We start from the raw sequence: 27,559 nt of genomic DNA, 5'->3' as shown, positions 1-27,559 counted from the left end.
CCAGGCTGCCTATGTACTCACAGGCTGTTTATTTATCCAAGAGTAAGGAGGAGAGAGGATGAAGAGAAAAACCAGATGCCCCAAGGTGGTGGAGCTGAGGGGAGAAATGAACAGAAAGGTTCCTCCTCTTTCTCTTGCCATGGACCCCAGGGAACTCCCTTCAGATGAGGCCTCTGAGGGTGGCTTAGGGGCCTCTAGGAGGCCTGGCAGTTGTTGTCTGGGGTCAGGATCCCCACAGGGGCAGGTCCCAGGCTCGGAATGGCTTTTGTGTACACAAAATATCTCTCTGCAAAAGGCACTGATGTGGAGATGATGGGGCACCTGGGAGGCTACCCCATCACAGGCAGGATCCACTGTGTCCTGAGTCTGGGTCCCAGTCCCAAGACTATCCCAGCCTCCCTTAGAAGCTGGGACTCTGCACTCTTGTTCCTTTCCTCTCCCTTCCCTCAGCCCAGTGGTGAGCAGGCAGTCAGCGGAGGGCCAGGTCAGGCCATGTGGTAGATACCCTCTCTTCAGGGCTAGTGCATCCGGTGATCTCTAGGCCAAAAGCCCCAGGCGGGTGACTTTTGCCGAGAGGAAGGAGTGGATGATGAAGACCATGGTTTTGGGGCACGAATGCAGGTCCAGCTGCTGCAGGGTGGATGGAAAGAAGGGTCAGGAGCCCCATCCAGCCTGGCCTCCAGGAGAGCAAAGCCCCCCACACCCTCTACTCACAATCTCTCCTTCAGCACCCCCGAAGTCCAGGAAAAGGAGGCTGGCACCATCATCTGAGGACATCTGCAGCTTCTCAAAGGGCTGCCGGAGCAGCACAGCTCGGGCCGCACCGGGCTCAGCCGCCCACAGCGTGAAGCCCTTGTCGATGTGCACAGAGAGGGTACAGGGACGGCCATTCCACGTGCAGGCTGCAGGGAGGCATGTGGGCACAGGCACAGCCAGCACCTCAGGGACCATAAGCCCCACCTCCAACCCTCACCAGCAACTCCGAAAATGGGGCTTCAATACCACCAGGGATGGGAAGCTCACTGCCTATTATGTCATCTGTATATTCACCCTGCATGGAGTTGCCCCCACCCTAAAATACAGAAAACGGGCCCTCAGAGAAACAATACCCCACTTCTAGTCCCACTTTCAGCAACAACAAAAGTGGAACCAGAAAGAAGCACCTGGGTGGCTCAGTCGGCTAAGCATCAGACTTTTGATTTCGGCTCAGGTCATGATCTCATGGTTTGTGGGTTTGAGCCCCATGTCAGGCTCTGTGCTGACACCGTGGGGCCTGCTTGAGATTCTCTCTCTCCTCTCTGCCCCTCCCCCACTTGCGCTTGCTCTCTCTCTCTCTCTCTCTCAAAATAAATAAATAAACTTTAAAAAAAAAAAGTGGAAAGGGAAAGTTTAAACTCTGCCATGTACAGAAGGCCCATTCCCTCCCTCCCTATAAAGGTATCAGTAGACCCACCAAGCATGGCCCTTGAAGACCTTAGAGACCTGTAGAATTGCCCCATTAAATGTGAATTTCAGATAAACAATGGATAATTGGGACATATTTATGCTAAAAAGGTGTTTGTTGTTTATCTGAAATTCACATTTAAGTGGTGTCCTATATTTTATTTGGCAACCCTACTCCAGGCACAATCTCTCACAACTTAACCACTGTAATCACAAAGCCAGGGCAAGAAAACCCAGGGAAAAGGGTCTCACTACCCACCGGGGCACCTGCACAGCCAAAAAAAAAGAGACTGTGGAGACCCCAAACCCCACTTTATATGCCCCTCCTGAAGCACCTGAAGAAGAAAGTTTGAATGCCTCTGGGGGTAAGAGGCTCATTACCAGAGAGGCACTCCCAGGTCCACCCAGCCCACCTGTAGACACCTCCTGCACACCCTCGGCAGCCCGGTGACAGCCATCCACCAGTTGGCGGGTCCAGGCAGCCAGCTCCTGTGGTGACTCCACGCTGAACAGGTGAGTGTCCACACCGTGACGTGTGCCCGTGCGCAAGGCAAAAGAGAGCTCTGCATCATAGGGCACCGAACCCTTGGAGGGGCCTGAGTGCACCAGCCTAGGGGCAGGGGGCAGAGGGCTAAGTATAAGGCCTCAGACAGTCAGGAAATAGTTCTGGGCCAAGGGGGTGGTGACCTGGGAAGGGACCTGTGACTCCTTTACCATATAATCAGGGAACAGGACTTCCAGAAGGGCCCCGATTGACTCACAAGAGCCCACCTCTTGCCACCCTCCCCCTTGATCCCTCTGCTCCAGCCATACTAGTGTCTTCAGACACACCCAGCACATTCTTGCCTCAGCACTTCTGCATATGCTGTTCCCTCCATCAAGTACACTCTTCCCCGATTATCTGCACGACTCACTCCCTCACTTCTTTCAGATCTTTGCTCAAATGTCGTCTCCTCTGAGAAGCCCTCCCTAAACTTCCTGTCTAAAATAGTACCCCTGGCACTCACTAGCCTTACTTTTCATCATGATACCAGAAATTATACTTATTCTTTATTTGTTTCCATTGGTTTTTGATTGTCTCTTTCACTAGAATATCTTCTAGGATACGAATTTTTGTCTTATTTGTTCACCACTCTATTTTCAGCAATTAAACCAATGCTGGGCATATAGTAGATCTTAAATAAACTCTTGTGACCTGAATTCATGAGTCACTTGATTAGTTTGGCAATCCATGACCTGCTTGTCCTTGGCAGACAGGCAGCTCCTAACACATAGGCCAGAGCCCCACCCAGAGGAAAAGGCATGAGCAGCAAGGGCCTGGGCCTTCAGTTTCATTCCCATTTGCTGTGTAACCTTGGGCAGCTTACTGCCCCTCTCTGGGCAACAGCCTCAGAGTTCTGGCCCTTAGCCCTCTTCAGTTCCTCATTCCACACACACTCTCTCTTGTAGCTTCAGCTCCCCCCAGAGCTGCTGCTGACACCCAGTTTTCCATCTTCCAGCCCAGAACTATAAACCCACAAGTCCCCAAGATTCCTATCTAAGCCCCTCTCTGTCCCCAACACACTGGAGCATCTTGCTCCAGCCTCCCCGCTTTGCACTCTCACCCCTAGTCCCACTGCCCACCGGACCCCAACTTCAACCTCCCCCCATTCATCCATTCATCCTGTCCACCTCCCTCACCCTCCCCATCTGGCAAACACTAAGCCCAGTTAATTTTACCACCCGTGTGTCTTCCAATGCAAATGCGGCCTTTCTTCTCCATCTGCTGCCTCCACCCACCTCCACCATCTCTCCTGCATGACTGCACCAGCCTCCCAGCTTCCATCCTGCCCCCTCCACTGAATTTTCCACATGGCAACCACAGAGAGTCTTCTAAAACACAACCCAAGTCACCTCACTCCCAGGCTAAAACCCTTCCACTCCGCCACAACTCTTAAGATAGAACTAGCATTCCTTAACCAGGGACTAGAGGTTCTGTAAGATCAGGCCCTGACAACTCTCTGTTTCATTTCTCTCCATTTCTTGTACAGATTCTACATACTGGCTATAGCACACTCAAAGATCTATGAACATGCACCAGCCCTTAATACTTCTGTACTTTTGACCATGTTGTTCTGTGTGAGATGACCTTCCACTCTTTCTTAAAGAGCAAACTTCTATTCAGCCATCAAAGTCCAGCTCAATATCACCTCCAGCTAAAGCCTTCCCCATCAGGCCAGGCAGAGTTAAGTGGTTCCTTCACCTCCACGCTTGAAGGCTGTCAGCCTCCCCCACCAGACTGGATACTCCCTGAGGGCAGACTGTTGGGATCAGCTCCCTGTCCCCTGAACTATGCTCCACTAGGTTGGGCAGAGTAGGTGTCAATCAGTGAGTGACTGGTGGGACCTCACATCCTTCTGTTGCAAACCGCCATCTTACAGATGAAGAAACTGAGGCCCAGACAAGATAGAGGTTTGCTTCAGGTCACGTGGGAAATAACTCAGGGCAGAGTGGGGCTGGGGTCCCCCACCTCTGAGGCCCATCGAGAGCATCATCCCCCAACCTCTGGGTGAGACATACACCCCTGCCTGCCCATGGATACCTGGTGGCAATGAGTGGGGCAGTACGGGCTGGCTGGCTCAGAGCCTCCCGGGTCTGGGGTAGATGGCAGTAGAGAAGCAGCTCCTTCTCGGTCAGCAAGGCCAGGGTAGGTGCCGTGCCCCCACCGGGCAGCTGCAGGGGGCAAGGCAACAGTGAGGTGGGGCAGGGAGGGGAGAGGTCAGAGGGCCAGGGTGGAGTGAGATGATAAATGGGAATGGGGTTAGCTCCAGGGGAGGAGATAGAGGTAGCGGACAGATGCCTGGCCCAGCAGGCACCTGCTCAGTCAGCCAGCCGATCTGCTTGATGTCCTGGCTCCCAGCTGTGCTGGTGGCTGCCAGCAGTGCCTGCAGCTCGTCCTTGACCCAAGGCATCAGAGCGTTGACTTGGGCCTGGATGGCAGCTGCCCACGACTTTGCGCTAGCCTCATCCTTGGCCCTCAGGAAGAGGGTGTCTTGACCATCTGCTGAACAGATCTCCAAATACCTGCAGGCACAAATAGAACGGAGGGGAGGACAAGTCCATTAGGCTGCAGCTGCCCAACCTTGAAATCTGGCCCGAAACCCCATTCGCTGCAAGACCAGGAGAAACCACAGGGTGTCCACGAGACAGTCGGGAGCGATACTCACTGCTGGGGCTCCAGCCCAAACTGGGGCTTCATGGGGTCTAGGGACAAGAGACTACGACATACATACACAGAACCATATACATACGAATTAAACACATACTCAAACATGTGTGATAGGAGCCAAAATCACTGTGTGAGGATTCGTGATCTTACTCTTTTCTCCTGGTTTCTAAGGAGAAGGATTCTCCTGCTAGACCAGCTCCCAGCTCCCAGCTTTTCCTTTGTGGCACAGGAGCAAAGTGATATACTGCAAGGGGGGGCGGGGAGCACAGAAACTGGAGAGGCTTGAGAGGCCAAGTCAGTCTACACAGAAAGAGCTAGAGTTGGAGGAGTGAAGGAGGAAGAAGGGAGGAGGGATTGTGGACAAGTGTGGGGGAAGAGTTTCAGGGAGGTACCAAGAGGACTAGTGACAGGGAAAGGATTTTAAAATGTTATGTGGAATATTAAAGATTCACTCCTCTTTGGCCTTTCTGTAACAGATGAAGCAGGGCAGAATCTGAAAGATGGCTCACACAATACCCAACCCCCTTCACCTTTGCCTCCCTCCACTGCAGAGCGAGGAAGCAAGATACTTGAATTCCCACCTCCCTTGCAACCAGGGCTGGCCAGGGGACCCAGGTCTGACCATGAGATACAGCCAGAAGTCTCTGGGGAGGGTGCCCCCTCCCAAGGGAAGGTAAAGCTTCCCTAGATGTGGTGGTTACTCTCCAAAGATGGCCTCCACCAAATCCATCCCTCTCTGAACATCCAGTCCACTTTTCTCATCAAGAGGTGAAGCTTATTTCTCTTCTCCTTGACCTTGTAACTTGGTTTGACAAATACAATGTGGCAGAAGTGACATTCTGGCATTCCTGAGCCACCACGAAATCCAAGTACCCAGGGACCAACTACCCAGATAGAACAAACAAGGCATGTGGAAAGGACTTCTGGAAAGAGGAATGCTCAGCCAGCCCCTAGCTGTTCCAACCGTTCCAGCTGAGGCAGCAGACATGGGGGCAAAGCGGCCATCTTGTACTTCCAGGCCCAGCAGGTGCCACATAGAGCGGAAGAACTGGCCAGCCGAGCCAGCCCGGGTTACAGAATTGTAAGAAATAATAAACTGCTATCTTCTAAGCCACTCAATTTTTGGATGGTCTGTTATGCAGCAAAAGAACAAAATGCAAGGAGAAAATTTCCTTTCCCTTTTGCCTTCTTCCCATCTGGAACATGGGCACATGTTTGGGCATGCAGCCACCATTCTGCCTCCAAGAAGAAAATACACAATAAAAATGGCAGAGGAAGAAGCTGGAAGGCTGGTTCCTCAAAGGCATTCTTGACCCATGTTTCTTAAACATGTGGAAAAATAAATCCCTCATTTATTTAAGTCATTGCAGATTCGCATTTCTGATACTTGTAGCCCGACATAATCCTAAAACTTAGTAAAAGCTTGAAATATTTTTCATTTTTATTTTGGTTACCAGATTGTGTTCCTTTGACTGGAACATTGTGCCAATATGGAACCACAGTTATATTCATGTTACACACATTACATATGTGCACATGGTCGAGCACGTGTGCATGCATGCACATACACATATGAATATTAACACAAACATGCACCAACACGTATGCACAAATCTACACCCATAGCCATGCAAATGCGTACATATACACACAAAGTTTTTGCGTTTACACGTCAACTACATGTGCACACACAGAAATGTGTGATATCTGGGATCAGGCTGGAAACCACGATTAACCTAATCATGTAAGTAAGTCTCAGGAAGGACTAATACCACCTTACCTTCACTCAATACAAAAGGCCCCTTTGGTGGAACACCTTAAGTGACCTGTGAATCACCAGTTCTTGCTTCATGGGGGCAGTCTGGGGCTGGGGCATCGAGTAGTGCTAGAAGATTTGGAGCTGAACCTCCAGGTCAATGTTGGGCATCTGCCTGGCCTTGACCCCGGCTGTAACTAGGACCCACAGCACAAGCCTTTTATGCTCATGCCATATACACACTACCCCCAATACTGCATACCCCACTTGATCAACATATATTCCATTCACCCACCACCATCACTCAGGCACCTACAATTTCTAAAGCAGAGAGGGCTACCTGGAATGAGGCAAGTTCCATCCCTTCCTGGTTGTGTGATCTTGGGCAGGTTACTTCCTCTCTCTGTTCTCATCTACAAAATGGGGGTGAAATAATAGGACTTTGCTCATAGGGTCGCTGTGAGAGTTGAATTAAAATGTGCATGGTAAACACTCAATATTGTTGGTTGTTACCAATCTTACCATCAGTGACCTGTTAAGGGCTGCTCATATGTGAAGGATGGTATTTTCCATGGCCCTGACACGAATGTTACTAGACATCTAAGAACCTCAGCAGAGTTAGAAGAGACTTGAAGGGACCACTGGGTCTGAAAACTTTATTTCCCAGTGAGGAAGCTACAGGTCAGTGAGGAAAAGGGACTAGTCCATGGAGAACCAGGACGGGAGCCCAGGGTTCTTCCGCAGACCAAGCTCCTTCTCAGATGTGAACTGCTCAGAGGAAGAAGAAAGAAGCAAAGCATACCATCATCCCCTTAACTTCACTCTTACATCCATTCAACAAACATTTCTCAAGCCCCACTATGTTCAGACTTTGTACTGCCCACTTGCAACACAGGGCTATCTTTCCCTTGGCCCCACCACTTAACACCAAGGCATATCCGTCTGAGCTGCTCCCCACCCCAGATTTACCTGGGCTCCGGGTCAGTGGGGGTGCACCTCCTCGAGACGTATGCCATCTTCAAGGATATGTGTTTGGCATCACTGATGTCCCGGGGTGGGGGGCCAGGGGAAGACAGCTGTCGCTGAAGGGGTGAAGCAGGAGGCGAGTCCCAGCCAACCGAAGTCCCGCCGGCAGAGTTCTTGAAATACGGTGAGACCTCTTTCATGTACTTGACTGGTCAGAGCACAGGTCAGTAGTTACTGTTGTGACATGGGCTCCCATGTGGCACACATCACAACTGTCAGTAATTCATAAGGGTTTAATTTATGTCCAATATCACTATCCTTCTCTAGGGCAAAGTCTCTGACAGAGCAGTGTGGTAGAAAATACTGGATGCATGCCAACATCCAAGCTCTCATGTTTCCCCTGGTTTATAGATCCATGCCACCTGGAAGAAAGACCACAGCTCCCAGCCTCCTTTGCAGTTAGGTGTGGCCATGTGACTAAATCTAACCAAGTAAGCAGAAGCGTTTGGATTTTGGGGATGACTGCCTAAAGGGAATGGACAACAGCTACAACAAGGCAGTGAAAGAGCACTGAACAGGAGTCAGGAGATGTGACTGCTCTGCCACAGGCCCCTTGTTTGCTTCTATTTCTTCAGCCTGCTCATCTGCAAAGAGGAAGCATTGAATGAGATAGTCCTGTGGGACAGGCTGGCAATTGTCATCCGATATAGCAATAGCCTCCCAGCTTAAGACTTCATTTTCCAGGCTCCTTTATAGCTATACGTGCTTATGTGGTCTAGTCTGGCCAATAGAATGAGAGCAGAAGGGATGTGTGCCGCTACCACATTCTGCCTATTAAAGAAAGGGGCATACCCTTCCTTTCCTCCTCTTTTCCCCTGACAGAGTTGAGCTAGCTGGGACACAGACTGGTGAAGCACCATCTTGACCATGAGGACATGAGCCACAGTCTAAGGGAGGCTGACCACAAAACAGAAACAAATGGATGCTGGCCCTTGGAGATGCCATGTCAGACTTGGACTGTTACCTAAGAAACATAGCATAAGAAACAAGCAGCATAACTTGTACCCTAACCAATATAGGTGCTCTTAGCTCTGACCAAACATCATTGAGTAAGTATAGTAGACACCTTCTAAAATAGCATCATCCAGGGGTGCCTGGGTGGCTCAGTCGGTTAAGCAGCCGACTTCGGCTCAGGTCATGATCTCATGGTCCGTGAGTTCGAGCCCCGCGTTGGACTCAGAGCCTGGAGCCTGTTTCAGATTCTGTGTCTCCCTCTCTCTGACCCTCCCCCGTTCATGCTCTGTCTCTCTCCATCTCAAAAATAAATAAACGTTAAAAAAAAAATTTAAATAGCATTGTCCAACAGATTTTTCTGTGATTATGTTAATGTTCCATATATACACTGTCCAATACAGTAGCCACTAGCCACATGTGGCTATTGAGCACTTGAAATGTGGCTAGTACAGGTGAGGAACTAAATTTTTACTTTTATTTAATCTTAGTTTAAAATTAAATTCGAATAGCCATTTGGAACTAATGGTGGCCACACTGGACAGCAGAGTTCTAGGATAACAGCTTTGATCTACTTCTCTGCCCAACGAACCCAGAAATTCACGTTCAGATATGTGATCCTGCCCTTCTGGATATGCTACCTGGACCAGAGTGAACACCTGACCCACACTAGTATACCCAAATTGACAGTAGGAGAGATCCTCGGCTGGTATCTTGAACAAACTTGAATGCTATGGGGACAACCACCTTCTGCTGTGAAGAGGAGAAAGCTGGTTTATAAGAGAGAAAATTAGTGGAGATGCATGTTGAGAGACAGAGGGAAGGCCCTGCCAATCACCGGTTAACGCTCTTGTTTCTGATACTCGTCCTTTATAATGTCAAACTGTCATCCCAACAGGATTTGTGATATTTGCAACCAAAAGAGTCTTGACTGGGGCCTCGACCAATGCCTTTTTAGAAAAGGCAGATCTCGCTAACAATGCAGCTACAAGTGAAAGGCAACATGATGAGAAGGTTGATCTAAGAAGAGCCTGTGGGAGTACAGATTCAGAAACAAGTCAGTTTTCTTGAATACCTACCATGTGCCGGGTATTGGACTGGCCCTAGGTAGGACTGGAATGGTAAACATATGCACTTGCGCTACCCTTTCTTTGTCCCTTGCTCATGGAAGATACCATAAATCAATCATAGTGCTTTATGGCAGCCATTACCAATCCATCAAGGCTAATTGGTAATAAATATTTTGGTCATTCTTGTTATATTTATTAGATGAGTTGGGCTGCAAATAATAGAATATATGATAAAAGTGCCTTAAGAAATAAAGGTATTTATAATTTCACATAACAAGAAATCTAGGGGCACTTGGCTGGCTCAGTTGGTAGAACATGCAACTCTTGATCTCAGGGTTGTGAGTTCAAGCCCCATGTTGGGTGTGGAGTCTACTAAAATACAAATAATTAAAAATTAAATAAAATGCTATTAAAAAAAAATCTAGAGGAAGGCAATCTAGGATTGGTTCAGTGATTCAATTAAATTGAAAGCAGGGTAGACCTCTGTGCCATTCTCTTGGCCTTCCCCTCATGACCACAAGATGGCTGCCACAGCTCAAGCCAATCATTCCTTACATGACAAAACCCAAAGCAGGAAGGGAGAAGACAGGCAGTAAAAGGTTTTCTCCTCGGGGCGCCTGGGTGGCGCAGTCGGTTAAGCGTCCGACTTCAGCCAGGTCACGATCTCGCGGTCTGTGAGTTTGAGCCCCGCGTCAGGCTCTGGGGCTGATGGCTCAGAGCCTGGAGCCTGTTTCCGATTCTGTGTCTCCCTCTCTCTCTGCCCCTCCCCCGTTCATGCTCTGTCTCTTTCTGTCCCAAAAATAAATAAACGTTGAAAAAAAAAAAATTTAAAAAAAAAAAAAAAAAAAAAAAAGGTTTTCTCCTCACAACTCCCTTATCAGAGAGGTAAATATTCCCATGAAGCCTTTTATCTCATTGGCCTGACTGGGCTCCATGCCCACTTCTAGCACAATCATTAGTAAAAAGGGAATAGTCATGACTTAGACCAATCACAATTCAGCCTCAGAAGCTGAGCATATTTCCACCCAATAAAATCAGGCTTCTATTAGCAAGGAAGAAGGGGAAATAGTTGGTAGATTTGCCCTAGTATCTGGACTGTTCCAAATTTTTTTAAGTTTATTTATTTATTTTGAGAGAGAGAGACCAAGCAGCGGAGGGGCAGAGAGAGAAGGAGAGAGAATCCCAAGCAGGCTCCACACTGTCAGCACAGAGCCTGATGTGCGGCCTGAACCCACAAACCATGAGACCAAGACCTAAGCCAAAACCAAGAGTCGGCCACTCAACAGACTGAGCAACCCAGACACCACTTTCCCAATTCTGATGAGTAGCAGTCTCCTCATCCACTAAGAGGTGCCTATGCCTGCTAGCCCTTGAGAAGCTTCCATTACTCTCCCCTCAACTACTATGCCCTCATGGCCATCTGACTTGCTAGCCATCTGACTTCTGCAGTCAAAGCCCAGCCAGTATGCTCTGCCTGAGAGCAGACAAGCCAAGAAGGGGTGAGGAAGCAGCTCTTGGCCCAGCTCCCTGGAAAAAACAGATAAGAAGCTATTTCTATCACAGAAGACTGTCCCTCAGGTTCAGACAGGATCCAAGACAAATAGCAGTGAGAATGAAAGGGAGTTACAAACCCTATTGGGGTTGGAAGAGCAGTTAAGTTGAAAATAAGTGCAGGATTTTTTTTTTTTTTTTTTTTTGAGAGAACCAAGACTAGGTCTGAAAGTTGGGAACTAGGACTAAAATTGACTCAATGACTCATCCTCATCATTACAGCAGTGACTTACCCCAGGACTGACTACTGGATTATGTCTCAAGGGGTGATAGAGCTGGGACACATCACAGCCTATCTGACAGCCAAACCATTTCCCCCTTTCTTTGCTAACAGAACTCTGAGCCCTACAGATTGGGCTTCTCCCCAAACAAGGAAGAAAATCATGATTGGTCAAAGTTAATCATGATCTTTCCATCCCTCTTGCTTGTGATTGGTTTAGATAGAGGCAGATGATACAATTCTGGCCAATGAGAAGTGAGGGAAAGTATATTCCCTTCCCTTCCTCTCCTCTAGCCTTTAAAAGTTGCTGGGAGGGAAGTTGGTCCCAAAGCAATGATAGTCACTTTTTTTTTAATTTTTTAAATTTACTATTTTATTTATTTTGAGAGAGACACAGAGAGAGGGGTGGGGAGAGAGAGAATCCCAAGCAGGGTCCACACTGTCAGCTCAGAGCCCGACATGGGGCTCGAACTCACAAACCATGAGATCATGACCTGAGCCGAAATCAAGAGTCAGACATTCAACCAACTGAGCCACTTAGGTGCCCCAATAGTCACTTTTTAAGTACAAGCATGCTTAAACACACTGAGAATGGTGAGGTGTTAAATTAATTTACCCTACAGACATGCTGCTTTTAGGTATTCTGGAAGAAAACTCGTTTCCTTCAATGTTTAAACCTCTTTGAATTGAGTCCTGTTACTTGCAGAGAAAAGCACCCTGATTGATACAGTCCTCCCGCCCCCTACACCACATGGGGAGGCTACAACTGATATATCCCCCTGCTGTAACCAGCCACATCCCTCCCCTGACCAAAGTCCTGCCCTGGCTCCCATCATCAAAATCCAAGACTCTTCAGGACCTGGGCCTTGCCTACACCTGGCTTTACCTCCTGCCACATCCCAAATTTCACTCTCTAGTCTAATCATCCTGGCCTTCTCAGAGCTCAAAGAAACTGTATGAGTTTCCAAATGTCCACACCTTTCAAAATGCAGTTCCCTTTGCACAGAATGCCCTTAGTACATAGTTTAGAGGCAGGCACTCTTGAGTTTGCATTCCAGCTCCAGCACTGTCTGGCTGTGTGACCACGGACAAGGAAATTCAGTTGTCTGCAAGTTAATAACAGAGGAATAACAATGTCTACTTCAGAGAGATGTTAGAATTAAATGAGATGCCATAAAACATGTGGCACAAGTCGGGGACTCAAGAAACATGAGTTTCTTACCTATCAGCTACCCCTGCCCTTCGTAGAACTCTGCTGTGATTTTGTGGGTTGGGGCTGTCTCTCTCACCAAAATGGAAGCTCCTAGAGGACAGAAGCTGGACTTGATTTGAACCCAGAGTTAATGTTCTATGAATGGAGAAACGAATGCCAGGGCCGGACAGGTTCATTCAAGAGGGAGAAGTTGCCACAGCCCAGCCCAGCCCAGTCCCATCACCCCACTAGGAAGCCTTTCCAGATGCCCACTCTGGATCCACCACACCCATCACTCTGCAGACCCCTAGACCACACTCCGCTATGTGTCTGTGTGGGAGTTTGTGGGCCCCACCAGGCTGGGAGCACTGTGAGGGCAGGGACCTCATCTGACTTATCTCTGTGCCCCCAGAATCCAGCAGGGATCTCCTATGCTACATGTTCAGCAGATGAACATTTGTCAACTTTGAAGCCAGAGAAACTGCTAGAGCCCCTGCTCACCCGTCTGGGCCATCCCAGAACTGGGTCCTCCTTCTCCTTTCCCACAGAAACATACTATAAATGGACAGCCTACCAGCCAGTGCCCAAAACAGGGCTTGGGTTTCACAAACTAATTGGCTTGTCCCAGAGTTGGGGGTGGGGTGCTGGGGGCCCCAGAGTATGGCCATAAATAGCCCAGCTCTGAGGCCTCCTCCCTGCTCTGATTTCTGTCTGAGTCACCCGACCAGGCAGGGTGGGGCTATCCAAAAGCAGTGGCCTGAGAGCTGATGGCCCTGTGGTCAGCATTCTTGAGACTCCAAAGATAAGCCCAGCTGGTATCTACACCCTCCCCAGCCAAGCTCCTGGCCCAGGAGCCCCAGGAGTCTGGTAAAGCAGTGACACATGGGCTTTTCCTCCCCAAGAAAGCTAAGACATACATAGAACACCCTGCCCCTTGCAGAGGCCCCAGTTCCCAGGGACTTCCTGCTCTGCCAACAAAAGACAGGCCCCAGCCCTGGCCCCAAAAGATTCTACTAGAAACACAAGGAACTGAGACAGGGCAGGACCATTCACCTGGCCCAGTACAATTGGGAGGGAACATATGTGCTTCAGGGATACATCTGTTTTGGCTCAACATAGTATTCCCAGCATGTATCCCAGTGCTCAATAAATGTTTGTGACTGAATGTGCTGGCTGTGAGTCTTGGCTGAAGCCTGCCATCTAAGCTCAAGCTGTTCCTTGTCTGTTCAGTGGGTGGTCACTTACTTGCCCCTACCAGAAAGTACACGGCCTATCCAATTGTTTACTAGGCTATACTCTCTCCTCCAACCAAAATGTCAGTTCCATGAGAGCAGGGACCTATTTTCTTGTTCACTAGAGGATCCTCAGAATCTAGTATAGTACCAGGTAATCAGGTACTGACATATAATACCAGGTAATCAGGAAGTATGAGATTTGTTAAATGAATGAATATAGACAGGCCTGAGGCTTCTCATCCTGGAAAGAAAACATTGAATGCGGGCTCTGAAGTGAGGCTTGGGTTGAACTTCGTTGCTCTGTGACCCTGGACAAGTGACTTGATATCCAAGATCTTCCATTTCTTCATCATTAAAATAGGAGTAAAATATATCTACCTCCCAGGGTATTGAGACTCAATACCTGCAAAGCACTTTGCCCTGCTTAGCATAGAGTAAGTCTTCAATGAACAGCAGTGTGGTTATTATTTCCGCGCTGTTCTCAGTATGACTGTATAAGGGGAAGGGCACAGGAAGCATGATAGGCAAAGATTTTAATCCAGGCCCTGTCACTTGCTATGTGGCATTGGCGAGTCCCAAGGTCTCTCTGAGCCTCATTTTCCTTACCTATATAATGGGCACTGATGCAACAACTCTCAGAGTAAGGTATTATGGGGATTAGTGTCCAGGCTGCCCACTGGCCCACCAAAGATGGTGTGGAGAGGACATGGGGTTCCAACAGGCTCTGGAAGGAGTGACCTTTAATGTCCTGCTGGTCCAGCAAGGCTAGGTTATAAATAGTTCCCAGCCCCTGGCAGGCCCTGCATTAGGGTTGACCAACAGAACCTGAGTTGCTACACTCTGGGGCATAAAAATTTCCCCTTACTGCATCCTTGTGCAGTACAGGGGATACCATCTCTCAAGATCCTAAAGGCATGTGAACCCTTTGACTTAACAATATCCTTTGCAGGAGCCCCGCTTCATATGAATGCTCACGGGTGCACAGAGGGCTCACAGCACCACTGTCTGGGGGCAAAAGGGTAAGAACAACTTGAATGTCCATGAGCAGGGGTGGCTAAATACAAGACGTGAGCTCCCTGATCAGCAGACCGCTCAGTCTTGTGCATGGCTATATCCATGGTGCCTCCATCGAGTCCTGGCACAGAGCAGAGGTTCAGTAAATACTCGTTAAATGGGGGTGCATGGCTGGCTCAGTCAGTAGAGCATGCAACTCTTGATCTCAGGTTCATGAGTTCAAGCCCTACACTGGATATGGAGCCTACTTTAAAAAAAATTGCTAAATAAATATATGAATCCCAATAATGGGATATTACCCAATCATTAAAAAGAATGAGACAGAGGGGTGCCTGGGTGGCTCAGTCAGTTGACTGTCCGGCTCCTGATTTTGGCTCATGGGATCAAGCACCATGTCAGGCTCCACATTGGGTATGGAGCCTGCTTGGGATTCTCTCTCTCCCTCTCCCTCTGACCCTCCCTGCTCCTTCTCTCTCTCTTTTCCTCCCTCCCTCCCTCTCGAAAGAAAGAAAGAAAGAAAGAAAGAAAGAAAGAAAGAAAGAAAGAAAAGAAAGGAAGGAAGGAAGGAAGAAAAGAAGAAAAAGAATGAGATAGAGCTACATGTACTGAGTTGGAAATATGTCCTCCTCAACTTGTTAAATGATAAAAACAAATATGGAAACTTTCTGAAAGTGTGAAAATATCAACTATGGTTATCTCTTTGAAAAGAGAATTGCTTTACATTCTCCTGGGGTTTTTTTTAAGCATATATTGCTTTTTACATTTTTTATAATTTTGTAATGTTTATTTATTTTTGAGAGAGAGAAAGAGACAGAGTCAGAGAGTGAGTGGGAAAGGGACAGAGAGAGAGGGAGACACAGAATCCGAAGCAGGCTCCAGGCTCCGATCTGTCAGCACAGAGCCCAACGCAAGGCTCAAACACACAGACCGTGAGATCATGACCTGAGCCGAAGTCGGACACTTAACCGACTGAGCCCCCGAGGCGCCCCACTTTTTACATTTTTTTAAAATCTAGTTTACTTCAAAAAATATACCACCTCAGGACGCCTGGGGGGCTCAGTCGGTTAAGCGTCTGACTCTTGATTTCGGCTCAGGTCGTGATCTTGCCATTCATGAGTTCGAGCCCCATATCAGGCTCTGTCCTGACAGCGCAGAGCCTGCTTCAGATCCTGTGTCTCCCTCTCTCTCTGCCCCTTCCCTGCTCACTCTCTCTCACTCTCTCTCAAAAATAAATTTTTAAAAAATTTTTAAAAAGAAAAATACATAGCACCTCATCCCAAACCATCTAAGAAGGATTCAGAGCTGAAGCCCTCATCAACTCAATAAGCAAAGGGTTTCAGGACCTTAGTAGTGGGAGAAAGAAGCACTTACTGAGTGCCCACTATGGACCAACCACCAAACTTGACCCTCACAAAAACATCTTCACCTAAATGCAACAGTTCAATGAGAAGGGTCTGGATCCTTATGTAACATGACTTGCAGTGCAGTATAAATATTTAAGAACATAAGTTTTTGCCTCTAACAGATCTGAGCTCAAATTCCATCTCTGTGTGACCTCGGGAAAACAGCTTTATCTCTCTGAGTTTCAGTGCTCTCATCTGCAGAGTGGGATGAATAACAAACCTAATTCATAGAGGTCGTTTTGGGGATTTGATGAGAAAATATATGGAAGGTACTTAGCACAGTGCCTAGCACACTGTAGGTGCTCAATAAAAAGCAGACACCATCATCACTATTATTATCATTATTATTTCAGGGGCGCCTGGGTGGCGCAGTCGGTTAGGCGTCTGACTTCAGCCAGGTCACGATCTCGCGGTCCGGGAGTTCGAGCCCCGCGTCGGGCTCTGGGCTGATGGCTCAGAGCCTGGAGCCTGCTTCCGATTCTGTGTCTCCCTCTCTCTCCGCACCTCCCCCGTTCATGCTCTGTCTCTCTCTGTCCCAAAAATTAATAAACGTTGAAAAAAAAATTAAAAAAAAAAAATTTGTTTATTATCATTATTATTTCTTCCACCACCATCAGCAGCCAGACTCATGCAGTTAATTGGGGCCAGAACCTGTCTCCAGAGCCCCACCGGCATTTTAATCAAGATCCAGGCAGAGATTAAGCCAAGTTTTATCTATAGGGAGTCACATGGCCCAAAGCCGTGTGTGTGCATGTGTGTGTGTGTGTGTGTGTGTGTGTGTGTGTGTGTCCAAATAAATGTTTCCTTGAGAACAATGATTGGAACAATAGGTGTTTGTGGCCATGGGAGGACTAGGCGGGGGCTCCATTCGTGACTATGTTCCCAGGTCAGAAATCTCTCAGGCACCTCAGGGGCACAGCATCATTTGGCTAAGCCAAGCAGGATAGCTTCATATTAGTTGCATCCATTAATTACATCCCTCTTTTAACGGTAGTGATATATTAAGCCAAATTTGGGGCAGGACACTTGGAAGTCCCCATCTGCCAGGGGAGGACCCAGCAGGAGTTCCAAGGACTTATAACCAACATTCTCAGGACTTAGTCAAGCCCAGCTTGAGCCTTGAGCCCCATCTTAAACATTTAGGAAAGTCAACTGAAACTGACATGGTTAAGGTAAAGTAGAAAGGGTCAGAGATGTACCCCACAGATCATTCCCTACTGGCCAAAAGCTAATGTGTGCCAGGCATAGGGCTCTGAGACAAACTACACATGAGTCCTGCCCTGAAAGACCTTCAAGTATACTGGAGAAAACAGTAATGATGGCTGCTGCTGATATAAAGATGATAAAGGCTGACATTCACTGAATGTTTGCATGTGAAAGACATTGTGCTACGCACTCCAAATGCATTGTCTCATCCTTAAAAATAGCAAATAAACTAAATGATCAAATACCTACTATGAGCACTGCCCTTGGTGTTTTATTTTTTAATCTTGCAAATAACCATGCAAGGCAGGTATTACCCAAGGCTGAAACAATATTGGCTTCTGCAACCAGACAGAGCTCAGTTTGAATCTGTCAATTTCTTAGTCATACCACCTGAAGAAAGTTATTTATTCTCAACAAACCTTGGTGACCTTGTCTGTAAAATGGGAATTATAACAATTCCTATCACTCTATACTGCCTTTTATCATGAATATTTATGGACATGCTACTCTCTGCCTGTTATTCTTTTTTAAGTTCATTATTTCTGAGAGAGAGAGAGAGAGAGAAAGAGAGTAGAGGAGGGGCAAAGAGAGAGGGTGAGAGAGGATCCCAAGAAGGCTCCACGCTGTCAGCACACAGCCCAACACAGGGCTCCATCTCACAAACCATGACATCATGATCTGAGCCGAAATCAAGAGTCGGATGCCAACCAACTAAGCCACCCAGGCGCTCCTACACCTGTTATCTTTTAAAACTCGACCGTTATGTGGAATGTACCTTCCCTACTTTGTACAAAGTACTGAAACTGACTTTAATTTTTACTGTCCTCTAGTATTATTATTTTTTAAAGATTTGATTTTTGGGACGCCTGGGTGGGTCAGTCGATTAAGCATTTGACTCTTGATTTTAGCTCAGGTCATGATCTCACAGTTCATGAGATCGAGGCCTGAGTCAGGCTCTGTGCTGACAGCACGGAGCCTACTTAGGATTCTCTCCCTCCCTCTCTCTCTGCCCCTCCCCTGCTTGCTCTCTCTCTCTTTCTCAAAATAAATAAATTAATTTTTTAAAAAACCTCTTATTAAAAAAATTATTTTTTTTAATTTTTTTTAATGTTTATTTATTTTTGAGACTGAGAGAGACAGAGCATGAATGGGGGAGGGGCAGAGAGAGAGGGAGACACAAAATCGGAAGCAGGATCCAGGCTTTGAGCCATCAGCCCAGAGCCCGACGCAGGGCTTGAACTCACAGACCGTGAGATCGTGACCTGAGCCGAAGTCGGACACCCAACCGACTGAGCCACCCAGGCGCCCCTAAAAAAATTATTTTTAGGTAATGTCTTTCTTTCTTGAGAGAGAGAGAGAGAGAGAGAGAGCATGAGCTGGAGAGGGGAAGAAAGAGATGAAGAGACAGAATCCAAAGCTGGCTCCAGGCTCGGAGCTGTCAGCACAGAGCCGGATGTGGGGCTCAAACCCATGAACTGTGAGATTATGACCTGAACCAAAGTCGGATGCTTAACCAACCGACTGAGCCACCCAAGCACCCCTATATTTAAGCAATTTCTACACCCAACTCACAACCCCAAAGTCAAAAGTCATATGCTCTACCGACTGAGCCAGCCAGACGTCCCTGTCGTTTAGTATTATTTTTTAAGGCATCACAGGGTCACTGCTGTCCCCGTCATGCCAGACACACTGTGGGCGGAGGGAGGGGAGGCATTTGGCTGTCTCTCTCTTTGTTCCCAGGCCTGTCTCCAAGGGCCCAGGCTCCAGGTCCGTGGACACAATGGGCCTCTCTAAGCAGCAGACAGTTGGCTGCCAGCTTAGGCCCAGATTCCGATTGCGAACACATCCCTGTGGCTGAGAATAAGATGAAGACATTTGTGCAAACCCCTGAACTAGCAGGGGAAAAGGTCTACAAGGCAGGCTAGGGTTACCGAGGCCTAGCTGAACCCCTGACTTAGGTCAGAGAAGTAAGTCTGGCACCCAGAGTTTGCTAGTGACATCTGTCCTTCTAGGACGTTCTCTGGGGACTCTGTACCCATTGAACCCCAGGCCTCAGGAAAGATGCCCAGCTGCCCCGCCAGGTTCACATCCAAAGGAAAAGCCATCGTTCCATGGCCCCTTGGATGTGGCCCCAGGACTGGGATGAGGGTGGGAAAGTTTTGAACGATGTGGCTAGTAATTAGGCTGGAACATAGGTAGAACATAGGCCCAGAGAGGGTCCCAGGAACCCTGAGTCCAGACTGGTGAAGCTACCAGACCCTTACCTTCTCCATAAGCTCCATCAGATCTCAAGGACCAACCACATGCCAGCATCCTGGTTGCCTCATGTCCTCCAGGCTTCTCAGGTCACCCCTGCAATTCAGACTCTTGACCCCAGTGCCTGCCCCCACGCCTTTTCTGCCTTGGGTGGAATTATCCTTCCACAAATATGCTGCACTAGGAGAGCACCTTAAAAGAGACTTCAAATAAGAAAAAGCTGGAAAAAAACAACAAGAAGGCCACAACCTCCAGACTCTTCCTCTTATCCAAGCCTACTTAGGTGAAACCATCACCATCTTCTTCCTGTTCACGGCCCCAGCTTCCTCACTGCCTTTCTGCATCCATTTCTGCCTCCCTCCAAAGGGAGTGCCAGGCTGGTGCTGCTAAAACCCAGATCTGCCCATGTGCTGCTCCTGCTGAATCCCCTTTAATGGCTCTCTGTTTCCTTCCAGAGGAAGTCCAAATGCCTTTAGCCTGGCATTCAAGGCTCCGAAGTCTCTCAGTCTGGATACTCTCCTCTTTCTCCACTCCCTTCCTTATACCGTAGGCTCAGGATAAAGCTAATTACTTCCCAGGTAGCTCCCCAGGTAAGTCAAGTCATTGACTTGACAAGACCTGAGGTCTTGTTCACACAGCTCCCCTGCCTGGAATGCCCTTCCCCAACCCCATACCCACATCTGCTATGGTTTATAAAGTGCCAGCATTCCCCCCGCCCCTCCAGGAAGTCTTTCCTGACTATCCAGAGAGAAGTAACCACTGTCTCCTCTGATCCATGGACAGATTCCCATCTCAGCACCTGTGACACATTGGTAATCTAGCAGTTTTGCTCAGCTGTCCCCCCACCCCACTAGACTGAGATTCCCCTCAAAACCACTGAGTAGACTAGTATAAAAGGAGAAGGAAAGAGAAAGCAGAAAACACTCTCATCCAAAAGGGAGGAATAATATGGGAAGATTATAAACAATTTATGCCAACAAATTTGACAACTTAGATGAAATGGACAAATTTTTTAAAAGACACAAACTACCAAAGCTCACTCAAGAAAAAATAGATCATCAAAATTGCCCTATTAAGAACACGGGAAATGCAGTTAAAAACCTTTCCATAAAGATGGCTTCCCTGGAGAATGCTACCAAACATTCCATGAAGAAATAATATCAATTCTCTATAAATGTGATGGGACAGGAGGGTAATTACTAACATTTATTGAGTGCCTACTATGTGCCACATCCTATTTGGGGCAAGAGATAGGCCAAACTCCAGCCAGAGGCCTGGGGCAAGATTTGCCAAGGAAAGATCTTACCCCAGGAAAAGTCTCAAAAAACGTTAACAGCTGAGGACTCCCAGTCTTGGAATGGTACACTTCTCTTCCCTACTGTATCCATGATAGACATTGTTAATCACTTCCAGCTCCTTTCTGCTGAGCCCAGACAAGACGTCCCAATCCTTCCAAATACGTGACTCCCAGTAGCCACCAGGGAAGATGGCACTCAAAATGAAAGCTACTGATCATCTCTGATCTGGTCTAATCCCAACTGATAGGGAAACTGAGGGCCAGAGAAAACAAGGGTCTTACCCAAGGCCAGAGATTCATCACAGAGCGGACAGATATTTTTTTAATTTTTATTATTTTTTTTCAAATTTGTATTTAAATTCTAATTAGTTAACATATAGTGTAATATTGGTCTCAGGAGTAGAATTTAGTGATTCATCACTTACATATAATACCCAGTGCTCATCATAACAAGTGCCCTCCTTAGTACCTATCACCCAGAGAGAATTTTAGAAACTGATTTTTAAATAGTTTCTATGAGGGGCCCCTGGGTGGCTCGGTCAGTTAAGCATCCAACTCTTGATTTTGACTCAGGTCATGATCTCATGGTTTGTGAGTTCAAGCACCGCATCAGGTTCTGCACTGACAGCACGGAACCTGTGCAGAACCTGCTTACAATTCCCTTTCTCCCTCTCTCTCTGCCCCTTCCCTGCTTGCATGCGCTCTTGCTCTCTCTCTCTCTCTCTCTCTCAAATAAAGAAGTAAACTATAAATAAATAAATAAATAAATAAATAAATAAATATTTGTATGAATGAGACAGTGTTTATGTTTTATCTCCTCCACCAGATAGTGAGCTCCTGCAAGAGAAAACCTGGGTCTGATTTAGCTTCTGACCCAGTGCTCTGCACACCAGGTACACAGTAGGTGTCTATAAATGTTTCTTGGCTTAGTAAGGCAGGAATGGAGTACAAGAATTATACAGAAGGCTTGGGTATTAGCTCCTGAAGCCAGGAGATACCTCAAGCTTCTAACACTCAAAGATGTTATCTTCTCAGAATGACTCATGCTGAGAGCCCAGATAGACATTCTCACCCCAAAGATGAAAGCATGAGGAGGACCTCAGCGTGGATTAGAAATGTGTCTGCAGTAGAAATGTTACCATCTACAGATTAAACTTTCAAATAGCAGAAACTAAAAGAGCTCCTCAAGTCAACCAAAGAATGACATTTTGATGAGTTTCAACTGCATTACTGGCTATAAATACCAAAGTAATGAGGCATAGGGTAGTGGAGTCTTTTATACCCATATCATTTATGAGTGATCTTGTTATTTAACCTTGCTGTTAAACTATGACTGTTATACTTAAGCTTCAAGGGCCAATACTGCAGACTTGACTTTTTTTAAAGTGTATATTTAAAAAATGCACCAGTGGCATTTAAATAGATACATCGAAAATGTAAAAATAAAAACAAAAGTGAGAAAGAACTGAGGTCAGGGCCACAAGAATGCCAAAGATCACCCAGAGCCTGTTTGTTTCTGTGGCCTCTTGGAGACCTGTTTGGGAAAACAAGGGCCACCTATCAGGATTCAGGCTTGGGGCTCAGCTCAGCAGCTTTGCTAGCCATGGCATTCTCCATCAACCCCCGCCATCTCCCTGTGCCTGTTCTGGGCCAAGAGCCAAACACACATTCCTCAGGCCCCCACAGCTTCCGGAACTGACAGAGGGGAGTTTGAAGAAAGGGCTGAGCAAAACAGAAACCTCCTGAGTGAGATGACAAAAGGCAGATATGGGACAGTCACAGCAAGAGACTTACAACAACTGATGGGGAAACTGAGGCCCAGAGAAGACAAAGGTCTCATCCAAGACCACAGAGTGCGGGGATAGTGGAGAGGAACCACCAAGGTCCCTCCTCCAAAACTCCTCTCTGATCCTTGCTAGAAGGATTTGATGTCCTGCAACGTAAAGGCCAAGTCCTCTCCCAAGGGAGGATGGGTCTCAGGGTTTTAAGGACCCTAGAGCTGGGAGCTCTCCAGTTTCCTCAAGAAAGAATATTAGCTGCCTCCTCCCCAGGCCCTGCCCCCTCCTTCCCTGATTCACTCACTGGGTGGAGGATCCTGCCATGTACCTTTTGTCCTGATCACACAACCCAGCAAGGGTTACAGAAATAACCCAGAAGTTAAATCCCTGTTTTACAGGTGAGGAAACTAAAGCTCAGGGAAATGAAATGACTTGTCCAAGTCCACAAAGCTAATGAACAGGAGAGAGAAAATGAAAACTAGGTCTGTCTGGCTCTGGGCCGGCTCTCCCACCACCACGCCATATTGTCTCAAGGCAGGTCCCCAAGTTCTGTCTCTGTTTTCGTCTCTGCCCACCTCCCAGCCCCCACTGCTGGGCTGCGACCACTTGAAGCCTGGGGGAAATAGGAAAGAAGTGAACATCCTTGGGGTCCCCGGTGCTTACCCTCCAGCACCACCTCTTTGCCCGTCTTCTTCAGGACCTGCACCGCCTCATCATGGGTAGCAGAGGAGAGATCCTCCCCATTTACAGACAAGATGGCATCCCCCACGAAGAGGGCCTCAGTCTGGTCAGCTGCCAGGCCCTTGAAGATCTTGGAAATGAGAATAGGCATCTTGTTCTCTCGGCCCCCTGCACAGGCACAGAAAGAGGAAAAAACTGAGGCAGACGCTCCAATGCTTGAGAGGCACACGAAAGCAAAATTCTTTCTTTTCCTTTTTTTTTTTTTAAGTTTATTTCTTTGGAGAGAGAGACAGAGAGCATGAGTAGGGGAGGGGCAGAGAGAGGAAGGGAAAGATTCCCAAGCAGGCTTCATGCTGTCAGCACACAGCCCAATGCAGGGCTCAAACCCATGAGCCATGAGATCATGACCTGAGCCAAAACCAAGAGCCAACTGCTTAACCGACTGAGCCACCTAGGTGCCCCAAAGCAGAATTACCTCTGAAGGCCTACCTCAGTGCCCATCCCAGTGCCAAGAAGGTGGGGATGAGAGAGTTAAGAGAATCTCAGAAATTAGTCTTAGAAGTCTGGAACACTAATAAATCATTTTCTAAATTCATAAGGTAGTTTGGTCACTGGTACTTTGGGTGTTTGCCAGTGTTTGAGTAACTTACAAAGTGCTTCAATAGTTTTTTCTTAAGTATTTTGGATTTTAAGTAATTTTCCTACAATGGGGGAACCCACTGATACTCCTTAATCTGGAATAAAGATAGAAGTCAGCTATTGCTATGGCCCCCAAGGTCCTCTTTAGCAATCAGAAAGTTTGACAATCTAGGACCCAGCTGAAAACCAAGGCCTTAAAGTCTAGATTTCAGGAATGCCTGGATGGCTCATTTGGTTGAGCATATGACTCTTGATTACAGCTCAGGTCATGATCCCAGGGTCGTAGGATCGAGCCCTACGTCAGTCTCCACGCTCAGCATGGCTTAAGATTTTCTCCTTCTGCCCCTCTCCCCCGCCCACTCTCTCTTTTCTCTAAAAAAAAATTTTAATGTTTATTTTTGAGAAAGAGAGACAAAGCGCCAGTGGGAGAGGGGCAGACAGAGAGGGAGACACAGACTCTGAGGCAGGCTCCAGGCTCTGAGTTGTCAGCACAGAGCCTGATGTGGGGCTCAAACTCACAATGTTCATGACCTGAGCCGAAGTTGGATGCTTAACCGACTAAGCCACCCAGGCGCCCCTTTCTCTCTAAAATAAAATAAAATAAAATAAAATAAAATAAAATAAAATAAAATAAAATAAAAATTTTTAAGTCTAGATTTCAAAAGCCTATCCAAATTGCATCTCTGGTGCAAAGAAAGCTAATACATCTTACTGAATGATAAATTCTTGAATATCATTTTATTTTATTTTTTTAAATTTTTTTTAATGTTTATTTATTTTTGAGAGAGAGAGACAGAGTGTGAGCAGAGGAGGGACAGAGAGAGAGGGAGACACAGAATCGAAGCAGGGTCCAGGCTCCTGAGCTGTCAGCACAGAGCCCGATGTGGGGCTTGAACCCACAAACTGTGAGATCATGACCTGAGCTGAAGTCGGACACTTAACCGACTGAGCCACCCAGGCGCCCCTTGAATATCATTTTAAAATATGAATCGTCATAATAGTTCACATTTGTTCCACATACCAAGTGCCAAGCACTGTGCTAAATGCTTTCACTGTTGTCTCACTGCATCTTTACAACACCCCAATCACACATGCATGCTCAGTTTCCTATCAGGAAAAATGAGGTATGGAGAGAAGCCCAAGGTCATCCAGCTAGTTAGTGGCCGCAGAGCAGTACTTGAACCCAGGTCTCCTGGCTCCAGAACCAACACTCTTAACCCTATGGTGGACTGCAAGGCAGGCCCTCAAATATCATATCACCGGTCCATCCCAAAATATTGAAGATAAGGAACTAGTTGCCCATAGAAAGAAGGTCATTATTTCAAGGTCACACAACAAATTGATGGCAAAGGTAGGACTAGAATGCCTCTCCTGACCCCCACACAGGCTCACTGCACTGCACAGAGCTTGAAGCCTAGAAAGGAATGGGTTTCTATTTATACCTGCTCTTCTCCACCTGAAACTAGGGACTTCAGTCCAGTTTGAAGCTATGATCATTCTAGGCTGCCCCAGGCTGGTCTGGACCCTGGAAGGGAGGTTATCGTGGCAACAGGAGCTCAGTCTCTACCAAGGAAGAACTGAATGGAGCTGACACTTTCCCTGACCCCTCCTTTTTTTTTTCCTTGACCCCTCCTAAAAGTACCTTCCCACCTAGAACTATGGAGCTAGGGCGTAACTTTACCTAACCTTGGAAAGTCCACGCTCTCTCCAAGTCTCAGCTAGTCTATCTATAAAATAGAACTCTGTATTAACTCTAAGTTCTTCCCTCCTTTGACATATTGAGTGTGCAATTTCTGGATTGATCTGTTGCCCTTTCCCATTCTGGAATTAGGGACAACACTGGTGCCCACTCTCTGTCTTCCCATTCTCCCTTTAGATTCCTTTGGTTGGCTCCCTAGGAATCTGCCCTTCCACGGGGAAGAACCAAAACCCCTCGGCACTTTAGAGGCCTGATAATTGAAGTTCAAATCCCAGCACTGTCACTCACTGTGTGAGCGTGGGAAATTGTTTTACTTTTGTGAGTCTCACTTTCTTCACCTGCAAAATGGAGATTATGCTCCCCACTTGTTACCATTTCTTGCTGGGATGAAACGGATCATAAACCTAGAGTATTGGGCACAGCCCTTCAGCACACAGTGGTAGCTGAGTCACTACCATCCCCAGCCAAGGGTCTGGAGACACCCAGGCCAAAGGGTCCTGGAGACACCAATGAATAAGACCCCGCACCAGGGAGAGAGACCAGTGGCATATCCAAGATGATACAAGGGCTGACACCCCTTCCCAAGACAGATAGCAACTGAGAAGCAGATGGGGTAGGAATGGTAAACCCAGCGGCTGGGAGTACGCAGAGATTTTAAGCACTATGTTAGTTGCTTTGGGAGTCTTTCCTGGGTTCTGTTTTTCCTCTCATCTAACACCAAAAATTAACCAGGAACCTACTATGTGTTGACAGGGTGAGTACTTCAGACTCCTGTTCTCAGAGAATCATTACAACTCTATCATCATCCTCATTATATAGTAAGGAAACTAAAGTCAGAGATGGGAAGTGATTGTCTAAGTTCACATGGATCCAGGGACTCAAACATAACCTGGTTTGCAACCTAAAGAAAGCTCTCTGTATTGGGGCTGAGATTTCTCAGAGAGGCAACTCTATGGCCACCCCCTCTCAATTCTGGGCCAGGTGGAGATGGCCGGATCAGGAAACTCAAACCCAGTTGTCAGGACTCTCCACCTAGGTACACAGGGCCCCGGACCCTCAGATTTCTAGATCCTTTCTGGACCCGGGTCTGTGAGCCCAGCCTGTCTACCCAGGTCTCCAAACCACCCTTGTGCTCCGAACTCGGGGCCTTACCCCTCCCCTCCACCTTGGTTGTGTCCCAGGGACTTCCTCCTCCTTGCCTAGGAGCTTCCCAGGCCTCAATCCCCTTTCTCCATCCTTTGCTCCCCTGGGGCTCCTCTTATTCTTCATGTCCATGCAACCCCTGACATCTCTATGCCTCCACACAGAACTCCCCAACCCACCTGTCCTCGGTGCTCCCCAACCCCCTCCACCTGTGCCTTCCGGAGGAGGCCTCCGACTCCCAAAACCCCTCCGACCTTGGTGCTCAGGTGTCCTCGTTCCCTCTATCCCCTCAGACACCCTCCTTGCCCCCAGACAGAAATCTTCCAACTCTATGTCCTCCGTACGCTGCCAGCCCCCGCGACCTCTGCGCCCTCGGCGGCCCCACAGACACCGCGACCCCGTGCCCTCGGTGCCCCCGGTTGCCCCTGCGCCCACCTTTGATGCTGATATGCCCAGCCGCCGGCGTCGGCCTTGCGCACCGTCACGCGGCGCCGCTGGAGCGCAGCGCCTCGGGCAGTTGCGGGGCGCCCGCGCCGGGCTCGGCGGCGCCGTTGAGCTGCGCGGGCTCCGGCTCCCGTGGGGCGCCGGGCTCCGGGCCGACCTCGCCGCTCGGCGGGGCTCACGGTTCAGCGCGTCCTCGCCAGACTGAGCAGCACCCGCTGCCACCTCTCGGCGCCAGCCCCCGGGCCAGCCCCGCGCGCAGTTCCAGCAGCCCGGTTGCGCGGGGAGCGCCTGCCTGACGCCATCTCGCCTCCGAGCCCCCGGGGCCGCCGAGCTCGCCTAGCCCCGCA

General features: G+C 48.0%; 1 protein-coding gene across 1 annotated transcript; it reads right to left on the bottom strand.

Annotated features, from left to right (window-relative positions):
* Positions 1 to 27,559, bottom strand: SNTA1 (syntrophin alpha 1). Its single transcript, XM_030309787.1, is given in 11 exon segments — positions 1 to 630; positions 715 to 902; positions 1,857 to 2,053; positions 4,025 to 4,155; positions 4,299 to 4,506; positions 7,377 to 7,581; positions 23,270 to 23,455; positions 27,204 to 27,216; positions 27,218 to 27,270; positions 27,273 to 27,375; positions 27,377 to 27,559. Coding segments are annotated over 11 exon segments (1,515 nt in total). The 5' UTR covers positions 27,515 to 27,559; the 3' UTR covers positions 1 to 537.

The sequence above is a fragment of the Lynx canadensis genome, chromosome A3 (assembly GCF_007474595.2).
Source record: "Lynx canadensis isolate LIC74 chromosome A3, mLynCan4.pri.v2, whole genome shotgun sequence".
NCBI lineage: Eukaryota > Metazoa > Chordata > Mammalia > Carnivora > Felidae > Lynx > Lynx canadensis.
This window is presented reverse-complemented; position numbering and strand designations above follow the sequence as displayed.